At 39.7% G+C, this 16,847-nt stretch overlaps 1 protein-coding gene across 1 annotated transcript; it reads left to right on the top strand.

The window, feature by feature from the left end:
- Window positions 1-10,235: 10,235 nt before the first annotated feature.
- Window positions 10,236-16,294, top strand: LOC149463006 (uncharacterized). The gene is made up of 4 exons (XM_089676072.1): window positions 10,236-10,384; window positions 12,953-13,043; window positions 14,193-14,354; window positions 14,866-16,294. Exons 2-4 carry the CDS (start codon window positions 12,958-12,960, stop codon window positions 15,095-15,097), a joined length of 480 nt encoding a protein of 159 aa, XP_089532198.1. The 5' UTR covers window positions 10,236-10,384; window positions 12,953-12,957; the 3' UTR covers window positions 15,098-16,294.
- The last annotated feature ends 553 nt before the right edge of the window (window positions 16,295-16,847 follow it).

Below are 16,847 nucleotides of genomic sequence, written 5' to 3'. Positions count from 1 at the left end.
TTCTTCTTTACAAACTCAAACATTCACTATATAAACTGAAAAATGTTTGAAGACTTTGCTTTCCTTTGAATCACTTAATTAATATTTAGTTGTATAAGCACTGTTTCTGAGAACTGCTGTACATCTGTGTTGCATGGAGTCAACCAACTTCTGGCACCTGTGAACTGGTATTCCAGCCCAGGATGATTGGACTACATTCCACAGTTCTTCTCTATTTCTTGGTTTTGCCTCATTTTTGATGTCACCCCACAAGTTTTCTATTGGATTAAGATCCGGGGATTGGGCTGGCCACTCCATAACGTCAATCTTGTTGGTCTGGAACCAAGATGTTGCACGTTTACTGGTGTGTTTGCGGTCGTTGTCTTGTTGGAACACCCATTTCAAGGGCATTTCCTCTTCAGCATAAGGCAGCATGACCTCTTCAAGTATTCTGATGTATTCAAACTGATCCATGATCCCTGGTATGCGATAAATAGGCCCAACACTGTAGTATGAGAAACATCCCTGTCAGGGATTCGGGTGTGACCAGAAATATGTGGACTGACACAGGGAAGTAGCAGGCTTCAGGAACACAGGCGTAGTCAGGCCTGGAGAGGTGGAAAGGTCAGGCGGTCCGTAAGGCACTGTCAGGCACCGCCCGGCGGGATCTCTAGTGACCCACAGAACAGGATTCCCCAGGGCACGGAGTCTAAGCCCCAGTCTGCCTTTTCACCAGAGCCCCTGATGGTGGGGATGGACTTGGCGCAGGACTGAGACCAGGTCGCGGCCCCTGAGTGCACCCAACTGTGGTAGAGGGGTCCGCCGAGGGTACGTACCGGGGGAAAGCCTGATGTGAAGGGGCTGGCAGGTTTGGACAGTAGTGACTGGATCCGTGCGGGATGGATCGTCTGGGTAGCGTCAGGCGTAGTCAGGCAGGTAAGGTCAGCAACGTGCGGGCAGTGAGGTACCGGAGGAGCAGGCAGAGAATAGTCAGGGTCACAAGCCGGGTTCAGTAACTCATGGGCAGCGCGGTACAGAGGATCAGGCAGAAGGATGGTCAGGCAAGTCAGGGGTTCAACAGGAGACGGTCAGCAGAGGTCAGGATCAAAGCAGGGTCAGCAACTAGGCAGATAGGCAGGAACACAGGATACCAGGCACAGGGGCTCATGGGAAACATACACCAAGGCACTGACTGCAGGTCTGGCCATTCCTTAAATACACCTCCTGCAATCAGCCCCAGGTGTTGGCTGATTGCAGAAGTGAGCTTCTGGCTGCTGAGAGCACCCGCTGGTCAGCCCTGGTACTGCAGCCCACACGGCAGGTGACTCCCACCACCAGTGCTGAGTCCATTCCTGACAATCCCCATATCATGATGCTTGCGCAACCATGCTTCACTGTCTTCACAGTGTACTGTGGCTTGAATTCAGTGTTTGGGGGTCGTCTGACAAACTGTCTCCAGCCACTAGACCCAAAAAGAACAATCTTACTTTCATCAGTCCACAAAATGTTGTGCCATTTCTCTTTAGGCCAGTCAATGTGGCAAATTGTAACCTCTTCAGCACGTCTTTTTTTCAACAGTGGGACTTTGCGGAGGCTTCTTGCAGATAGTTTGGCTTCACATAGGCGTCTTCTAATTGTAACAGTACTCACAGGTAACTTTAGACCAGTGTTTCTCAACTCCAGTCCTCATGGACCCCCAACAGGTCATGTTTTCAGGATTTCTATTATTTTGCACAGGTGATTTGATCAGTTTCACTGCCTTAGTAATTACCACAGCTGTTTCATCTGAGGGAAATCCTGAAAACATGACCTGTTGGGGGTCCATGAGGACTGGAGTTGAGAAACACTGCTTTAGACCTTCTTTGATCTTCCTGGAGCTGGTTGTTGGCTGAGTCCTTGCCATTTTGGCTATTCTTCTATCCATTCGAATAGTAGTTTTTCGCTTTCTTCCACGTCTTTCAGGTTTTGGTTGCCTTTTTAAAGCATTTGCGATTATTTTAGCTGAGCAGCCTATCATTTTCTGCACTTCTTTATATGTTTTCCCTTCTCCAATCAACTTTTTAATCAAGGTACGCTGTTCTTCTGAACAATGTCTGGAACAACCCATTTTCCTCAGAATTTCAGAGAGAAATGCACTGTAACCAGAATGTACAACATTTGCTGCTTTCCTTCCTTAAATGAGGGCAATAATTGCCACCTGTTTTTCAAAGAATGAATGACCTCACTAATAGAACTCCACACTGCTATTATTTTGAACATGCCCCTTTCAATTAGTGATTCAATTACACAGAATCAGCAGCATGCATGTCATGACTGTTGGGTCTGTTGGATTTCTATTACCCTACTACACCTGCTAGTAAATTATTTGCCATGTAAAAATATAATTTCTACCAAAAACAGTAACTGATCAGGTTAGTGATGTCTGACTGCTATTATTTTGAACACAACTGTATATATGCTGAATTACAGAACACACTCCATTATTTAAAGTAAGAGTTTGTTGGTTTAAAAAAAAAAGTTTATTTTAATAGAAAAAAAAAATCAGTTTGCCTGGCAATCTGTTGCTTTAGGCAGTGTTTTCAGCAATTTTTCCATCGGAAGCCAGTGCCGTTGTATGCAGTTGTGACAACTAGTTTTATAAAGATGAATGAGTAGACAGTAGTCTTTTTCGATATAAGCACATTGCACTATTTGTTGAGCAACCTTCTTAACTCACTGATTGGTTTCACTTGCTGCCTGCAGTCACTCTCTAATGTTATTACTGTGTGTAGGGAAAAATAAGGGTTACGACAGTTGTTTCCTATTGACATCATTTCATGTATTTTTGTAAACTGTTGATTCTCAAGTGATCTCAAAGGAAAAAGCATTCCGTAAATTACTTAACCCATTAGCAGTGTTGTTTGGCATGCTGCTACTGTTCCCTGACATCAAGCAAGATGAGCACACAGTAAAATAGTAAATTATTATTATAAAATATTTTTATATTTTATAAACAATCTCCCAACAGCAAGAGTGAAGTATACAAATATATGTCTAAATCATGGCTCCCTAGGGCATCATTCCACAAGTAGCGCATAGAATACATCAAAATCTGTATAAATGGGATTTTAAATATGCTATTGGAAGTCTAACCTACATGACATATAAGAATAAAAAAAAAACTTTGTATTCCTTTCTACATACAATAATCAAACATAAATGCCACAATATACAGTAAGTAAAAACAAAGGCCACAGATGTTGATCACAATGGTATGAGTAGGTTCCAACACTCTAAGACAAGGGTGCTCAATCTTTTAAAGAGCGAGGGCCACTTAAGTGAATTTGTAACCAGCCGGGGGCCACAATGATATTTGATAGTTCAAAATTTTAAATTCTGAAAAGTGGATGTCTGCTGGCTCATGGTAGAAATGCCCAGGGCCTAACTTTAAAAAACATCCTGTGAAAAGGTAATAAAAAATTATTAGGAGAAAGGATCTGGATCCTTGGTTTGGGGAGATGCTGCACACACTCTACTGTTTTTTCAGATATCGTCCATTTGTTTCCCCTTTTCCTCTTGGGCTACTTATAATTTTTCATTACGATTTAACTGGTCATCCACTTAGATGCCCCCTGGGTGATACGGGTTGGTCACTGTGCAGCAGTGGCTATAAGTATATTATATTTCTGGTGGGAATAATTTTATGAAGTTTGATGTATGCGGTCCAGAAGAAGAGGGTTATTCAGTGAAATGCGTAGACCAACATTTTGCTGATCATATCTTAGAGTGTTGGAACTTACTTACACCCTTGGGATTGGCATATATGAGCTTTTGTTTTTACTTATATTGTGGCATTTATATTTGATTATTTTATGTAGAATGGAATAAAAAGTTGTTTTTACTCCTAAATGTCATGTGGCTTAGACTCCTGACAGCACATTTAACGTCCCATTTATACACATTTGGATCTACTGTATTCTATAAAATATAAATCTACATTTGCACAAATATTTTAAAATCACAGAGGCATTACATATTGAAACACAACTGACTTCTTGGCACACAATCTCGCTACTCCATGGTGGGTTAGCTGGAAGTTGGATCATGTGGGGAGGTAGCCCAGTGCTGTAGCACTTTCATAGAAAAAAATCAGGATAGCTGCACAACCAGATGTAAATTGTTAAAATCGACTTTATCGTAGCAAGAAAATGTATACAAAGCACCACAGATGGCAGGAAAGGGAGTAAAAAAGGTTAATGCATTTCACACTGCAAAAGTGCTTTGTCAAAACCTAACTGGCAGGATTTTTTCATGTTTAAACAAGAATCCCAGCAGGCCTCATCTTTGAATGGAACCTTACTTATTTTTATGATTAGGCTCCCATTTTGGGTATTTCTAGGTTTTCATGTATTTAATATGTCAGTTATGGAGTTTTTGCACCACTAATGTTCGGGCATCAGCATGCTTTTTTGTATTATGTATTTCTTTGGATTATATGTTTGTTTATTATTGGTTTCATTTTGTTCTTTATATAATGACTTTTTTTAAATGAATTGGAGGATACTGACAGCCCCGCTGTTTAACACACCTGTGCCGATGGGTAGTCAGGTATTTAGGTTGATACAGAGGGCCTGCTAGGTAGGTTTTCACAAATCACTTTTGCAGTGTGAAACGTGTTAACCTTTTTTGCCTCCCCTGTCTACCATCTGTGGTGCTTTTTTACACATTTTGTGGGTGTACAGCCATCCCAATCTTTTTCTATGGAACAACTGACTTCTTGTTTGCATTCTTTCATGTACCAATGAAACTAAATAAATATGTCAGCGCTCAGATGTAAAGGGATAAAAGGTTGTACAATCTAGAGACCAAAATAGTTTCAGCTATCATCTAAACAAATGCATGTGTTCATATGTATAAATATGAACACAGAGTGGAGTTCACAACCATGACACTGAGGGCCTGTTCACACCAGAACGTGGTGTGGGAAACCTGTATGCTTTTCTAGTACCACATTCAAAATGCACTGCAGTTGCGATCTGCTGCGGGCAGGGGCGGACTGACCATTTGGAAACTCGGGCACTGCCCGAGGGCGCGGGGTCAGTAGGGGGCCCCATGAGATGCCCCTGGTACCTTTTTCATAGTCTTTTTTGAGTTTGGGCAAGGACACAGGGGCCCATGATCCCCTATTGCCCGGGGGCCCCATGAGTTGTCAGTCCGCCCCTGGCTGCGGGTGTCAATGTTAAGTTGACAACACCCCAAACACAGGTCACAAATGCAGTGCAAATGATACAGAAGTACCATGTGACCTGGATTCAGTGTGTTTTTTAAAGTAGTGCATGCAGTAGTTTTACTGCAATCCAGTGCAATTCAGCATTTGTGTACAGATCAGCTTTGGCTACTTGTAACATTTGAAAAAGAGACTAGGGCCAGAAGGTCATATTAGACTGAAAAATGGCAAAAAGAGTTAAAGCAGTAGTAAACTGCAGACAAAAAAAGTCCCCTGCAAGGTAATGTCATAATGTACTAGTATGCATTGCAAATTGGCACATTATGTAAAACGTACCTTAAAATGAAGCTTGGCGCGCTGGCACTGCTGTAGAGGCTTCCATCTTCACCCGTCTCCCTACTGGGTTCACGAGATGCGGCATTCTGACAGACCGGGCCGCAATGACGTCACTCAGTCATGACGGCATACAGCTCTGAAGGAACGGCACGGAGCCAGATTAAATGGAGAGAATATCTCCTAAACGGTGCACGTTTTGGAGATATTAATTTTACCTACAGGTAAGCTTTATTATAAGCTTACCTATAGGTAAAAGTAAAAAAGGTGTGTATACCCATTTTAAGTTAGGCAATACATACAGTATAACTGAGAAAAAAAAAAGAACATGTGCATGGAGCTTAAGGCACCCTAATGCTGACGCTGTGGTACTGCACTTGCTATTGCCTAAACCATTGGCATGTGAAATCAGCATTAAGGCGATATTCTGGACTTAAAATCAAGCAGTACACTTGCACTCTGTTGACACTAAAGCACTTCAGACACAATTCTCCCTCCAGTTATGCAGCATTTCTAAGCTGGTACTGCAGAGTGTGTACCGAGCTCCACCAACTCAGCAGCCCCATCACCTCACTCCCAGTGACAATGTCTGTATGTTACTAATGAACGCAGGAAACACACTTCTCCATAACACCATAACTCCATTGTTTGTCTTCTTCCTGGGGCCCCTCCACAACTCCCTCCCGTGACTCTAGGTTAGGTCCCTAGGTACTTTGTGCAACAGTATCAGTCCCAGTATGAAGGGAACCGGCCGCTAATTAAGGGGCCAAGCACACCACTCCTTTACTACCAGGGCATCTGTCACTTCTGCCATGTCACCCTTCTCCTGGCTGGTTGGGTGCTTTAGCAAGTGACACAAATACGGTAGTCCTTAACAACAGCAATATAGCCCCCTCTGGACAGCATTCTGCTTGTTAAACCTTTGTACTGTATCTTCCCTAACCCTCTCAGTCCCCTGTCTGTATGTAGGTAATGACCACAGGAAACACACTTCTCCATAACACCATAACTCCATTATTTGTTCTCCTTCCTGGGGTCCCTCCACATCTCTCTCCTGCAACTCCAGGCTAGGTCCCTAGGTACTTTGTGCCACAGTGTCAGTCCCAGTATGAGGTGAAGGGGCCAAGCATACCACTCCTTTACTACCAGAGCATCCATCACCTCTGCCATGTCACCAGTCGCCTGGCTGGTTGGGTGTTTTAGCAAATGACAAAAATACAGTAGTCCTTGGCAACAGCAATATAGCCTCCTCTGGACAGCATTCTACTTGTTAGACCTACTACTCTATCTTCTCTAACCCTCTCAGTCCCCTGTTATAAGCCATGTTCTTTGGTACTCCTTACATGTATCCCTTTAGAGACTTCAGACCAGGCAATCTGGATGAAGAACAAAGACCCTTTACTAAAGTAGACATAGGTAACAACCGAACAGTATTCCACAACATTTTCAACACAGTCCTGTACAATGTTCTCTTAAGTGCCCCATGAGGCAGTCATACCTGAGTTAATCAAAAAGTCCATGAAAGCAATCTATAGCAAAGCAGGAGTCCACATAGGCAGTAAATCCACAAAGGCAATAGTAATACACAAGAGCCCAGCATAAGTCCATGTAAAGCCAGGCCCTTTGGATGGGGGCAACCGACAGAGTAATGGCTACATCTTAACAGTATGCCTGGACCCCCCCCCCCCCCCCGGGGAATGACCAACCTCTAGTTATGTGGTATGACCTGAAGGGGGTCAAAACCTTCCGGAAAAGAATGGGAGAACCTGACCAGCAGTGTAAACCCTTCCTTCTCAGATCCACCAGCTCAGCAGGTCAACCTAAGAACAGTTGCAACAAGGTACGTTGTAACATTTAGCTGTACACATAAACATAATTGACATGAAGAACCTCAGTGCATGAGCACAGCAGAAGAGGAAAACTTTACCATTTAGAACACTTTGGAAGCACCTGTTTATACTTGCATAGAAATCATGTTACTTAAATGTCGAAAATGTGAAAAGGCTGAATAAGATTTTTTCCTTAGGACCAGCTTACCATGCCTCATTCTACACTTTAAAGCCTAAGTGTACCTTTTGTAAAAAAATATAATAAATGCAATAAAAAAAATGTGCATTTATAATTTTTTTACATTGCATCCTGTAAAGCATTGCACCCGCAACCAGCAAATCATGGGTGCAATGCCTGGATCCTGCATTGAAGAGATGTGGACAGGCCATTGATCAAACAGACAGCAGGAATATAAGAGAATATAGCAGAATATAGGAGCAGGGAAGCATCACAAGGCAGAAGTACAAGTGAAGGAGGCAAAGATATTTAGGCAGAGGCAGTACAGGAGAAGAGAAGGATCAGGAGGCAGAAGCAGCATTTCTGCTACTTACTTGGGTGCAGATGAATGAAGTAGAATCAAAGATATTCTTGCACTATAGGTCCTCAGGTGCAGGATCTTTCTCTCCAGCAGGTCTACAGAAGAACAAAAAGCAACAAAACTGACACATAACCAACTATAAATAACTATATTTATTGTGTTCAAAAAGAAGCTCTAGAACCTGTGAGTGTTTAAGCAATGTCTTATGTCAGCCAGTGCACCGTGACGTCTCATGAACAATGTAAGGCAATTGCATAATTACAATTATGTTTGCTACACATTCCATATAAGAAAGTAAATCTTAATTTATTTATTTTTCTTTTTTATTCTTTTAACTTCAAGCAACTATTATACTTCTTCCACCAGGCTTCACAGTTGGACTAAACTTTATGTGCTGCAATGTTTTCTCCAAATATAGCAATGTGTTCATATAACAACATGTACAATTACCAGAAAGTTCAGCTTTTGTCTCATCTATCCATATAAAATAATTTCATTTATGACTTGGAACACCCAGGTGATCTTTAAGAAATTTGAGATGGGCAGCAATTTTATTTTTGGAGAGCAATGGAACCCATGTATGGAAAGAGATACCTACAGATTTTAGATGTCATCCTAGATTAAACTCTAGGGAGGCTCCTAGGCAGCCAAATCCTGGGGCCCCCCTCACAGGTTTCTGGAAGTTTCTCATGCGCACGCTGTAGTGGGATAACATCGAACTAAATAGTGTGCACATCAGCTGCTAGATGAACATGATCATCACTACTGTACATTACACATAGGTAGACTGCACCAAAATTTTTTTAGAAACGGATAGCTGAAAGAAGATGAGCTTTTAAGAGACAAACTGTTAATTGAATCTGGCGTATATGGTTTAGGTACTTTAAATTGTTACATTAAATAAATACAGTGTTTTTTAATAGAGTCTTTATTGTAAAGTTTTTGCTTTGAGTTGATGCATTTTTTCTATCTTTTGTAAACAATGTCAGAAAGCTTCTTTGTAATTTTCAAATCAATATTGTATTGATTCGTTGCCGCGGGGCTCTTAAACAGCATGGAGCCCATAGACAGATGCCCACTTTGCCTATTTAGTAATCTGACATTGCATCCTAGGGTCTTTATTACCTGTTTGGCGAGTGCAAGGGGTTCCCCAGCATTAATGTTTATGGGATAACCGCCTCTACAGCAATGGGAATACATTTCTCCCATTTAAAACAATTTCCCAAAAAAATCAAACAAAAATACCAAGAGTTCACAAACTTTTTTTTTAAACTGGAGTGTGTTCTTTACAATTTTATGAATAAAAAGACAAATTAGTTAATTAGAAAATATAGTTGACCTAGAAAATTGTATATCGCCCAATACCTGTGGGAAGTGTGCCAGTTTTGTTTGTTTGTCTATGTTATACATTTATCAATGTATACTAACATATAGAATAACAAAATGTTTAGCATTAAATGATTAGCACAGATGCCAACATGTTGGATTGCATGCTAATGTGGTAAATACTTTTGGAATGAGATCTATCTGCCAGTCTGTGGTTTTACACCCCTGCCACACCCCCACAAGAGTCTTACTCCTTATGCTGCAGCATCTGTAATGCTTAAAAGGTCCAATAGGAAGCATACCATTTTTGTAGTGGATGTGTTAAATAGGCAGATTTCAGAACTGAGAGGACAGATCACTATTTCAAAGCCTATAGAAATATAAGGAGGTGGTGAATAACTGAAACCACCTCCATCCAAAGCTAAAGTATCTAAACTGAGTTGACAGGACCTTAAAAGAAATCTGTCGTTAGAGAAAAATGGATGGTGCCATTTCTGGCCCTCCCTTCTAAAATGCCTGGCTATCAACCCAGTTCTCTTGCTTCACTACTCTGAGCCAATGACCTTGAACAAGTGTACAGATGAAGACTACTGGCTTCACTCCGACTTTACTAAACTGCATACTTGTTAAGGGTCAAAAGTATTAAAACCACACACATTCAGGGAAGTGGCATTGTATTTTTCATGTCAGGTTTACTTCAAAGGAAAAAAACAAAACTAGAAAAAAAGAAAATGTCAGTTAAAAGAGTAGTCTTTTTTTTATTTAGAAAGCTTAAAATGTTTAAAAGTGCAGTGGTTAAAAACAGGAGTTGTACATGGCAATTCATCTTAGAAGTATAAATTATTGTAAAAAGGCATAACCTGTATGACATCTCACTCTAGGCAAGGCAACAATATTCTTATAAAAAGTATACAAAATATTAGTCATATGCATGTTAATTGGCATCCATATGAGTTTGCCTAAGCTTCACAATGACTCCCCATGACGTCATCCACTCCTGACCTCCCCCTGATCTCCTCCTGGTCAGGCAGCAGCATATAAGGAGTCACTAGCATAGCTAAAACCCAGGCAAGCAGGACAAAGCATTATTCAGAAGCACTTATTCCTTGGAGTGCATCCTGTGGCAGAAAAACCACACAGAACATCTGAGGACACACACTTTAGTGATAAAGGTAAGCTGAATCTTTTACCTTCTCCCTACATGCTAAACCTTTTAGAATGTATTCTGTATAGCTGTAGCATTTATATATCGCTTATATCAAATTAAATATTTTTTTTAAAGAGCATTAATACATTTTAAAAATGTAATCCTGATTTTATACAATTATAACTATTTTTTTGTTAGAAATATACATACAGTTAATTTCATTCATTTTAAAATGGCTATATAATGAAATCTGATTTTAAAAAGTTATATTTTAAAAATGTTCCATTTTGCCATTACATATATTATTTATAAGTTATTGTGCTGATTTAATTTTAAGTAATAGTACATCAAAAGATACATTTTGCCCATTAAAGTTATTAAGATGCAGACACACACTACAAGTAATTTCTAAACTCACTTTGGCGGGCATGGACTTGCAAATTATGTTGGCTTCTTTGCTGATGCAATATAATATAGGGGTTGCAGTGTGCTTTGATATACAGCCTGAGCCTGTCTCAAGGCAATATAATCCTTACAGTTCACAGCAGGGCTCCTTGGTGCTTTACAAAGTGCTAGAATATACTATATATGAATGGAGAACTGCAATAGTACATGTGTTCATTGGAGTAAGGGAGAGGTATAAAAACAGTCTTAAATTACTTGTAAAGGAAAAATAAAATAAAACTGATTGAATACAGGCAACACCTCCTCTTAATCACTAATATAACATGCCCCAATACTGTAGAAAGATACAATATGTTTTCTTTAGTTAGAATTTTATGCAAATGTAAAATTAATTTCAGATTAGTAAAATATTACATTTATAGTCCAGCCACACACATTTAACAGGCATCATGTCTCTGTGCATCAGCTGGTACTGTTTGAAATTGTAGACTTTTTTTGAGCATTCAAGGAATCCAAAAGGTGTAAAATGCATTTTAAGAAGGTTGGATAAGGTCAATTTTGGTAGTAGTAAGCCAAAGTCTACATACTGTGGTTTAGTGCATAGCTTAGGCAGCAATTTTCTATTTTAAGCTGTGTATTAATATAGCAGAGGGGTATATATCATCTCTAATACGTGTTAAACTACATTAATAGTCTAAACTGATTATATTTAGTAAGATAATTGTGTGGTAGTCTAAATACCAATATTAGCTAATGATTGGAAGACCTTCATTTCAATATAAGTTAGTATATAAAACTATGAGAAAATAGTCAAATCACTAGAAAGGCCTCTTTATCGCATTGTTCAGAAGTCTAAACTTAATATAACGCAGCAAAAATCTCCCAGATATATTATTCCACAACCTGTGCATGGATATTTATATATTTTTGTGATGATAAAGATAATCAATATACAGTCATATAATAATATAGCATAAAATCTGTAATGTATAGTAATCCATGCTATGCAGTTATAAAGTGTAGAAATTACAAGCTCACAAATATTAACACTGTTCAAAGAGATATAATGACATTCTATTGAACTCACAAATGCCCACCAAGGACATCATACAAAGTTGTCATACTGCTCACGATCAGAAAGTCTAGCAGTTTCTAGCATCCTAAGGGCCTGTGTTGGTGGGCTTTGGTCTTATGTTGATGATCTCATTTGGACATCTGTTTGAGATGCTTTGAGTTCAATTAGAATTCACTGATAGGTACACAGCTGACCTCCTTCCGAACTGCATTTCACCTGTTTCAAGTGGGTTTTGTATTCCCATAGGCATGTATGAAAAGGCAAAACTTGTTGGAAGCGAACAAAAGCCTGTTGAAACAGGCCCCTAGATAGTTACCTAGCATATCACTTATGCCAACTACTGAATGGTCTACAGCATCAAGATGGACCAAATAGGGCCTGATAGAGGAACTATATTCTTATCCTTTTGCATTAGGTACCTTTTTAATGAGTCTCAGTGTGCCTGGACTCCCCTTTTCACCACCATGCCTGAAACCTACCCATCACTGCTTCTTTGTGCAGTTGTCCAAGCTCTCACTACTGCAGCTGTACCCCATATTTTTGCCCCTGCATCACACCTATATACCAACTCCAACTCTCACCAGTATGCTGATCTCCATCCTCTCCTTCATCTCTCAGCACCTCTCCCACATGTTCTGACTTCACTCACTACTGCACCAACACATGCCTCAAAACTCGCGGCCACTACACCAATACATACTTCTGTGTTCTTCACCACTGCAGTGATGCACCCTTTCATATTTAGACTGTTCAATGAAGGGCCACAAATGTGCTAGTATTATTTTAAAGGCAATGTCAGATGGGTGTTTGTTATTACTCACATAACAAGCAATTGAACTGCTGATTACCAATTTCAACAGAATTTGTCCTGGCTTTGTCATGGAGAACTTTATACACTCTGTGGAACAAGGCTAGGGGGGAGTATAATGCATTTAAGGCCTTTCTTGGTCACCTTGTTCTTGGTTCATTTTGTCAAGCAGCCAAGCTGTTCCACAAGCAAATGAGATTTCCCATAAGTCTTTTCAAAACAATACAAATATAGACCAGATGAAGGAAGTTGGCTGGACATTGTAAGACTTGTCTAATAATGACAATATGCTCTTTCCTTTCTAGCACTCATGGCTCGACGTGATTGTCTTGTGTTATTTTTCCTTGTGATGACCTTCTGTGTCTGCAACTCCTTTTGGATGGACCACAAAGACAGGTAAACATACAACCTTACAGCCCGACTACAAAGATCTTTTAATGGGAATGCTTTTAAAGAGAAATATTCAAAATATGAATTTTAAAATTTCACCAAACTGTATTAGTTTTCTCAGTCAAGGGGTTTGCACTTGCAGCAACTGGTTTTCACAACCATTTCTTTAAACTGTCAATATAAATGTCAATTGATGCAGTATCCATATTTTCATGTTTCCTCTCACTTGTTATGCTTCATATAGACATGCAGTTGGGGGGTGGCAAAAATGCACCCACCATCTGCTCCCCCTTAAGCTGTGATAGGCAGCAGACAGGGTGTTTACATGCCGTGGTCATGATGCTTCGGTTTGCACCCATGTCAACGTTTACCTGACATGTAGTGACGGCGGGTGGTAATCCCACTCAAGCAAAATGGAAAGCACCACAAACGTGTTAATATATATGCATACCAATGAGAACACTAAACAAATGTCCAAGATGATAAAACATAGCGAAAAAATCCAATGTATTTCTGCATACTTTCCCTTCATCAAGGCTTAGGAATTTTGACTGTGCTTACATGTACTCAGGTAAGCAGATAACAAATAGATAGTCATTGTGATTTACTGCTTTGGACAGTTTCAGGAGGGTAGGTTAAGCAAGTGTTAGTGAATGCAGCAAACATTTGTTTGGTATCTGCTTACCTTAGTACACAGTCAAAATTCATTATTAAGGGGGACTCTGTTTGGCCCCCAAGATGCAATGGATATGTTTTTCTATATCATTGAAAACCTTAGACTCTTGCATGTTTGGCACTTTCATTGGATTACATGTATGTGGATTCTTAACCATGGGTCCTTCCTCAAACGAGTCCCCATTTTATGAAGTGCTGGCAAACCACAGTCAGTGTGCCCAGTCACTCGTAGAGAACCCGAATCCATCTCCCCGTTTGTTCTTGTGTTAGGTAATTAGTCAATGGCAGTGACTTAGAACAGTTAAACATCTAACATTGCTAGGTGGAGCTGGTCAATTATGCAATCTTTCTACATCACAGATAGCAAAAACAAGCTGGCAAGTTACCCACATACTGTATATAACATTGAACATTAAAACTCAACTCTGCCTATAAAGATATATCATGGTTACAACTAATAAATATGTATCTCTTTTACAGACATATGCCCCCTCCTGTGGTGTCCTTCTTGGAAAAGTTAGGGGGCCTTTCAAAGCAGAGACTTATCAGAGATGAGGGAAATGCTGACAATCATGCTATAGAAGAGTCTAAATATAATTCAAATGCAGAGAACTTCAAAGATAACAGCCAGAACATGCTAAGGTAATTACAAATGTTTACTCACACATGCATTTATAAAACTAGTGCAAGATTGGGGGTATTATGAATGATGCTGAAAATCTTTTTTTAACTGGTAGTTCATGCAGGACATTAGTGCTGAGGGTATGACAGTAAATGGTATATGAGAAGATATAGTATTTCTCCTCGTATGCAGGAGAGGGGTTCAGGGGTAAAAAGGTAGCAAAATGTGCAGTAGAGGAGTGCAGAAGATTTGATAATGACAATATGTACAAGAGAGGAATGTGAACAGTATGACAGTAGGCAATATATGCAAGAGAGGGGTGTGGAGGGAATGACAGTACAGGCAGTATGTGGAGGTAAGGAGTGTTGGGTGTATGAAGGTAACAGTGTGTACAGGAAAGGAGTGTAAACTGTATTACAGCAGTCGGTATGTGCAGGAGAGCATCGTGTAGTAATAAACACAAAAATAGACACCACTGTTATACTGTATTAGTTGGACTGAGTTTAAAGTATATGGACCTTTATTTTTCAGCTACCATAGAGAAAAACGGTATGCTCCATCAGTCAATGCCCGTGGCTGTCACTTAGGCACTTGTCAGATCCAGAATTTAGCCAACATGCTGTATCGCCTTGGAAAGAACAACTACAAAGATGGCTCCAACAGAGACACCAAGGATCCATTAGGATATGGTAGAAGGCGCCGCCGATCCTTGGTTTACAGTAAAGACAGGACTGATTCAAATAACATTTTACAGACCACATAGATACTGGTCGACTTTCCAAACTTACTCCATGATTCAAAGAAGACTTAACATGGAAATTGATATTACATAGAGCTGAATTTGTGGACTTTATGGTGTCCTGTGGAGCAAAACCAACAGCAAGCCTTCGACATGGTTTCTGGGTTGTCAGCTGGTGAGCTAAAACAGAACCTGAAGAGGCCACAATTGTGTAGTGATCCACCTGCTTTTAATAGAAGGAACTAAGATTTGTGCACTGATTTCCACGTTAGCAAAACTTTACCCTCTCCTTACACAAAGTGAAACTACTATGCCAGGAGTATGCTTTCCAACAGTAATAATGTAATGTGCTTTAAAGCTACTGTGTATCTCTGTGTGCCAAGAATAATATTATAAAGTTATATTTAGCGTGACGTCAATGTTATGCTTTGCAGTTCTTGTGGATGGTAGTGTGCTTACCGGATGCAGGTGGAATGATAAGGGAACAATTGCACTTGCATGTCCCAGTGTTTCTTAGGCTTGCTGAGGAGGGAGGAAGATGTTTACGTAAAGCTTAGATCCCCATTCCAAACAAAATACTTCCTCCTTTTCTACCTCTTGTAGTAAGGTCACAGGTGACGAGTATTTTTTCCTTTGCACTAGATATTAGAAGAAAAATACTTGCACAACAACAGATGTTCAGTGTATACGTCTCCAGTGGCACATTTTGGATTGAAGTATTTTACCAGACTAATATTTTATAGTTACCCATTAAAGCATCTGAAATCCAATAAATATCATTTAACCATATAATAGTCTGAAGGGTGAGCATTACAGGAAACCTCCTCTCAAAATGAATAATTTACAAGTGTTCTTATGGCGTTTCCATCATGGAAAAGGGCAACAGCAGATGGACATTTATTTCCACAATAGCCACAGAGCCAAAGGCAGGCAATAAGAAGGAAACTCAGCAAAGCACTGTATGTAAGTTTTCTGTATCCTTATATCACATTTTCTGGTAAAGGGGGAGATTGTAAAAAATATTTCAGATGTAAATATTATATACACACACTCCAGATATTTAAAGTTTTTACAAATTTATTTGTAAGTATTTTTAATTTAATATTTTTAAGTTATATTTTTGTCGGGTATTGAAGATTTTTATACACATACTATGTGATGACACATGGGAAATTTGATGTACTTTGTGAATTGATTAAAAGCAAATTTGTTCATATCCTACTGGGTTGTGCTGTATCTATAAACATGTACTGTACTTTTTTATTCTTCAATGCGTTCAAAAACCGCAGAAAGAACAATTATCAAAATCTACTCAGGTGTAGATTAATTACTTTTACAAGTATTTATTTGTAAGATGCAACGGGATACTTTACATTGCATATTGTGTTTTGCCATTTTTCATTCAGTTGCAGCTATTCCATAAACATTGCTTTCATAATGAACTTCAGCTAGTGTGGATGAAAAAATCAGAGGTCTTTGGTGGCCAAGTGATCCAACATCCTACCCACCTTCATCTAGTTACTCTTATTGCTGAAAATGCTGTAACTTTCTTTATGCTAGTGTGATGGTACAAAGACAAACTGGCATGTTCAGTTAAAAAGTGCAAAGAGCAAAGAGCAAAGTACTAAGGCTGCATTCACACTTGAGCGTTTTGTAGCTTGAAGCTCAAAGCTCCAAAAAAGCGCAAACTTAAAAAATCAATTGTTCTCTATGATGCCTATCAGGGGCGGACTGACCATTTGGAAACTTGGGCACTGCCCAAGGGCCCGGGGTC

The sequence above is a fragment of the Staurois parvus genome, unplaced genomic scaffold (genome assembly GCF_062004578.1).
Source record: "Staurois parvus isolate SC_StPar_1 unplaced genomic scaffold, SC_StPar_1.0 ptg000163l, whole genome shotgun sequence".
NCBI classification, from domain to species: Eukaryota; Metazoa; Chordata; class Amphibia; order Anura; family Ranidae; genus Staurois; species Staurois parvus.
The sequence above is the reverse complement of the archived record's forward strand: the minus strand, read 5'-3'. Positions and strand labels throughout refer to the sequence as shown.

What these genes read in the sequence shown, in the direction of transcription:
- LOC149463006 (XM_089676072.1), top strand. Translation starts at nt 12,958, where the DNA reads ATGGCTCGACGTGATTGTCTTGTGTTATTTTTCCTTGTGATGACCTTC. An exon ending in TGGATGGACCACAAAGACAG is followed by an intron (nt 13,044 to 14,192) that starts GTAAACATACAA and finishes TCTCTTTTACAG; the next exon opens with ACATATGCCCCCTCCTGTGG. An exon ending in AACAGCCAGAACATGCTAAG is followed by an intron (nt 14,355 to 14,865) that starts GTAATTACAAAT and finishes TTTATTTTTCAG; the next exon opens with CTACCATAGAGAAAAACGGT.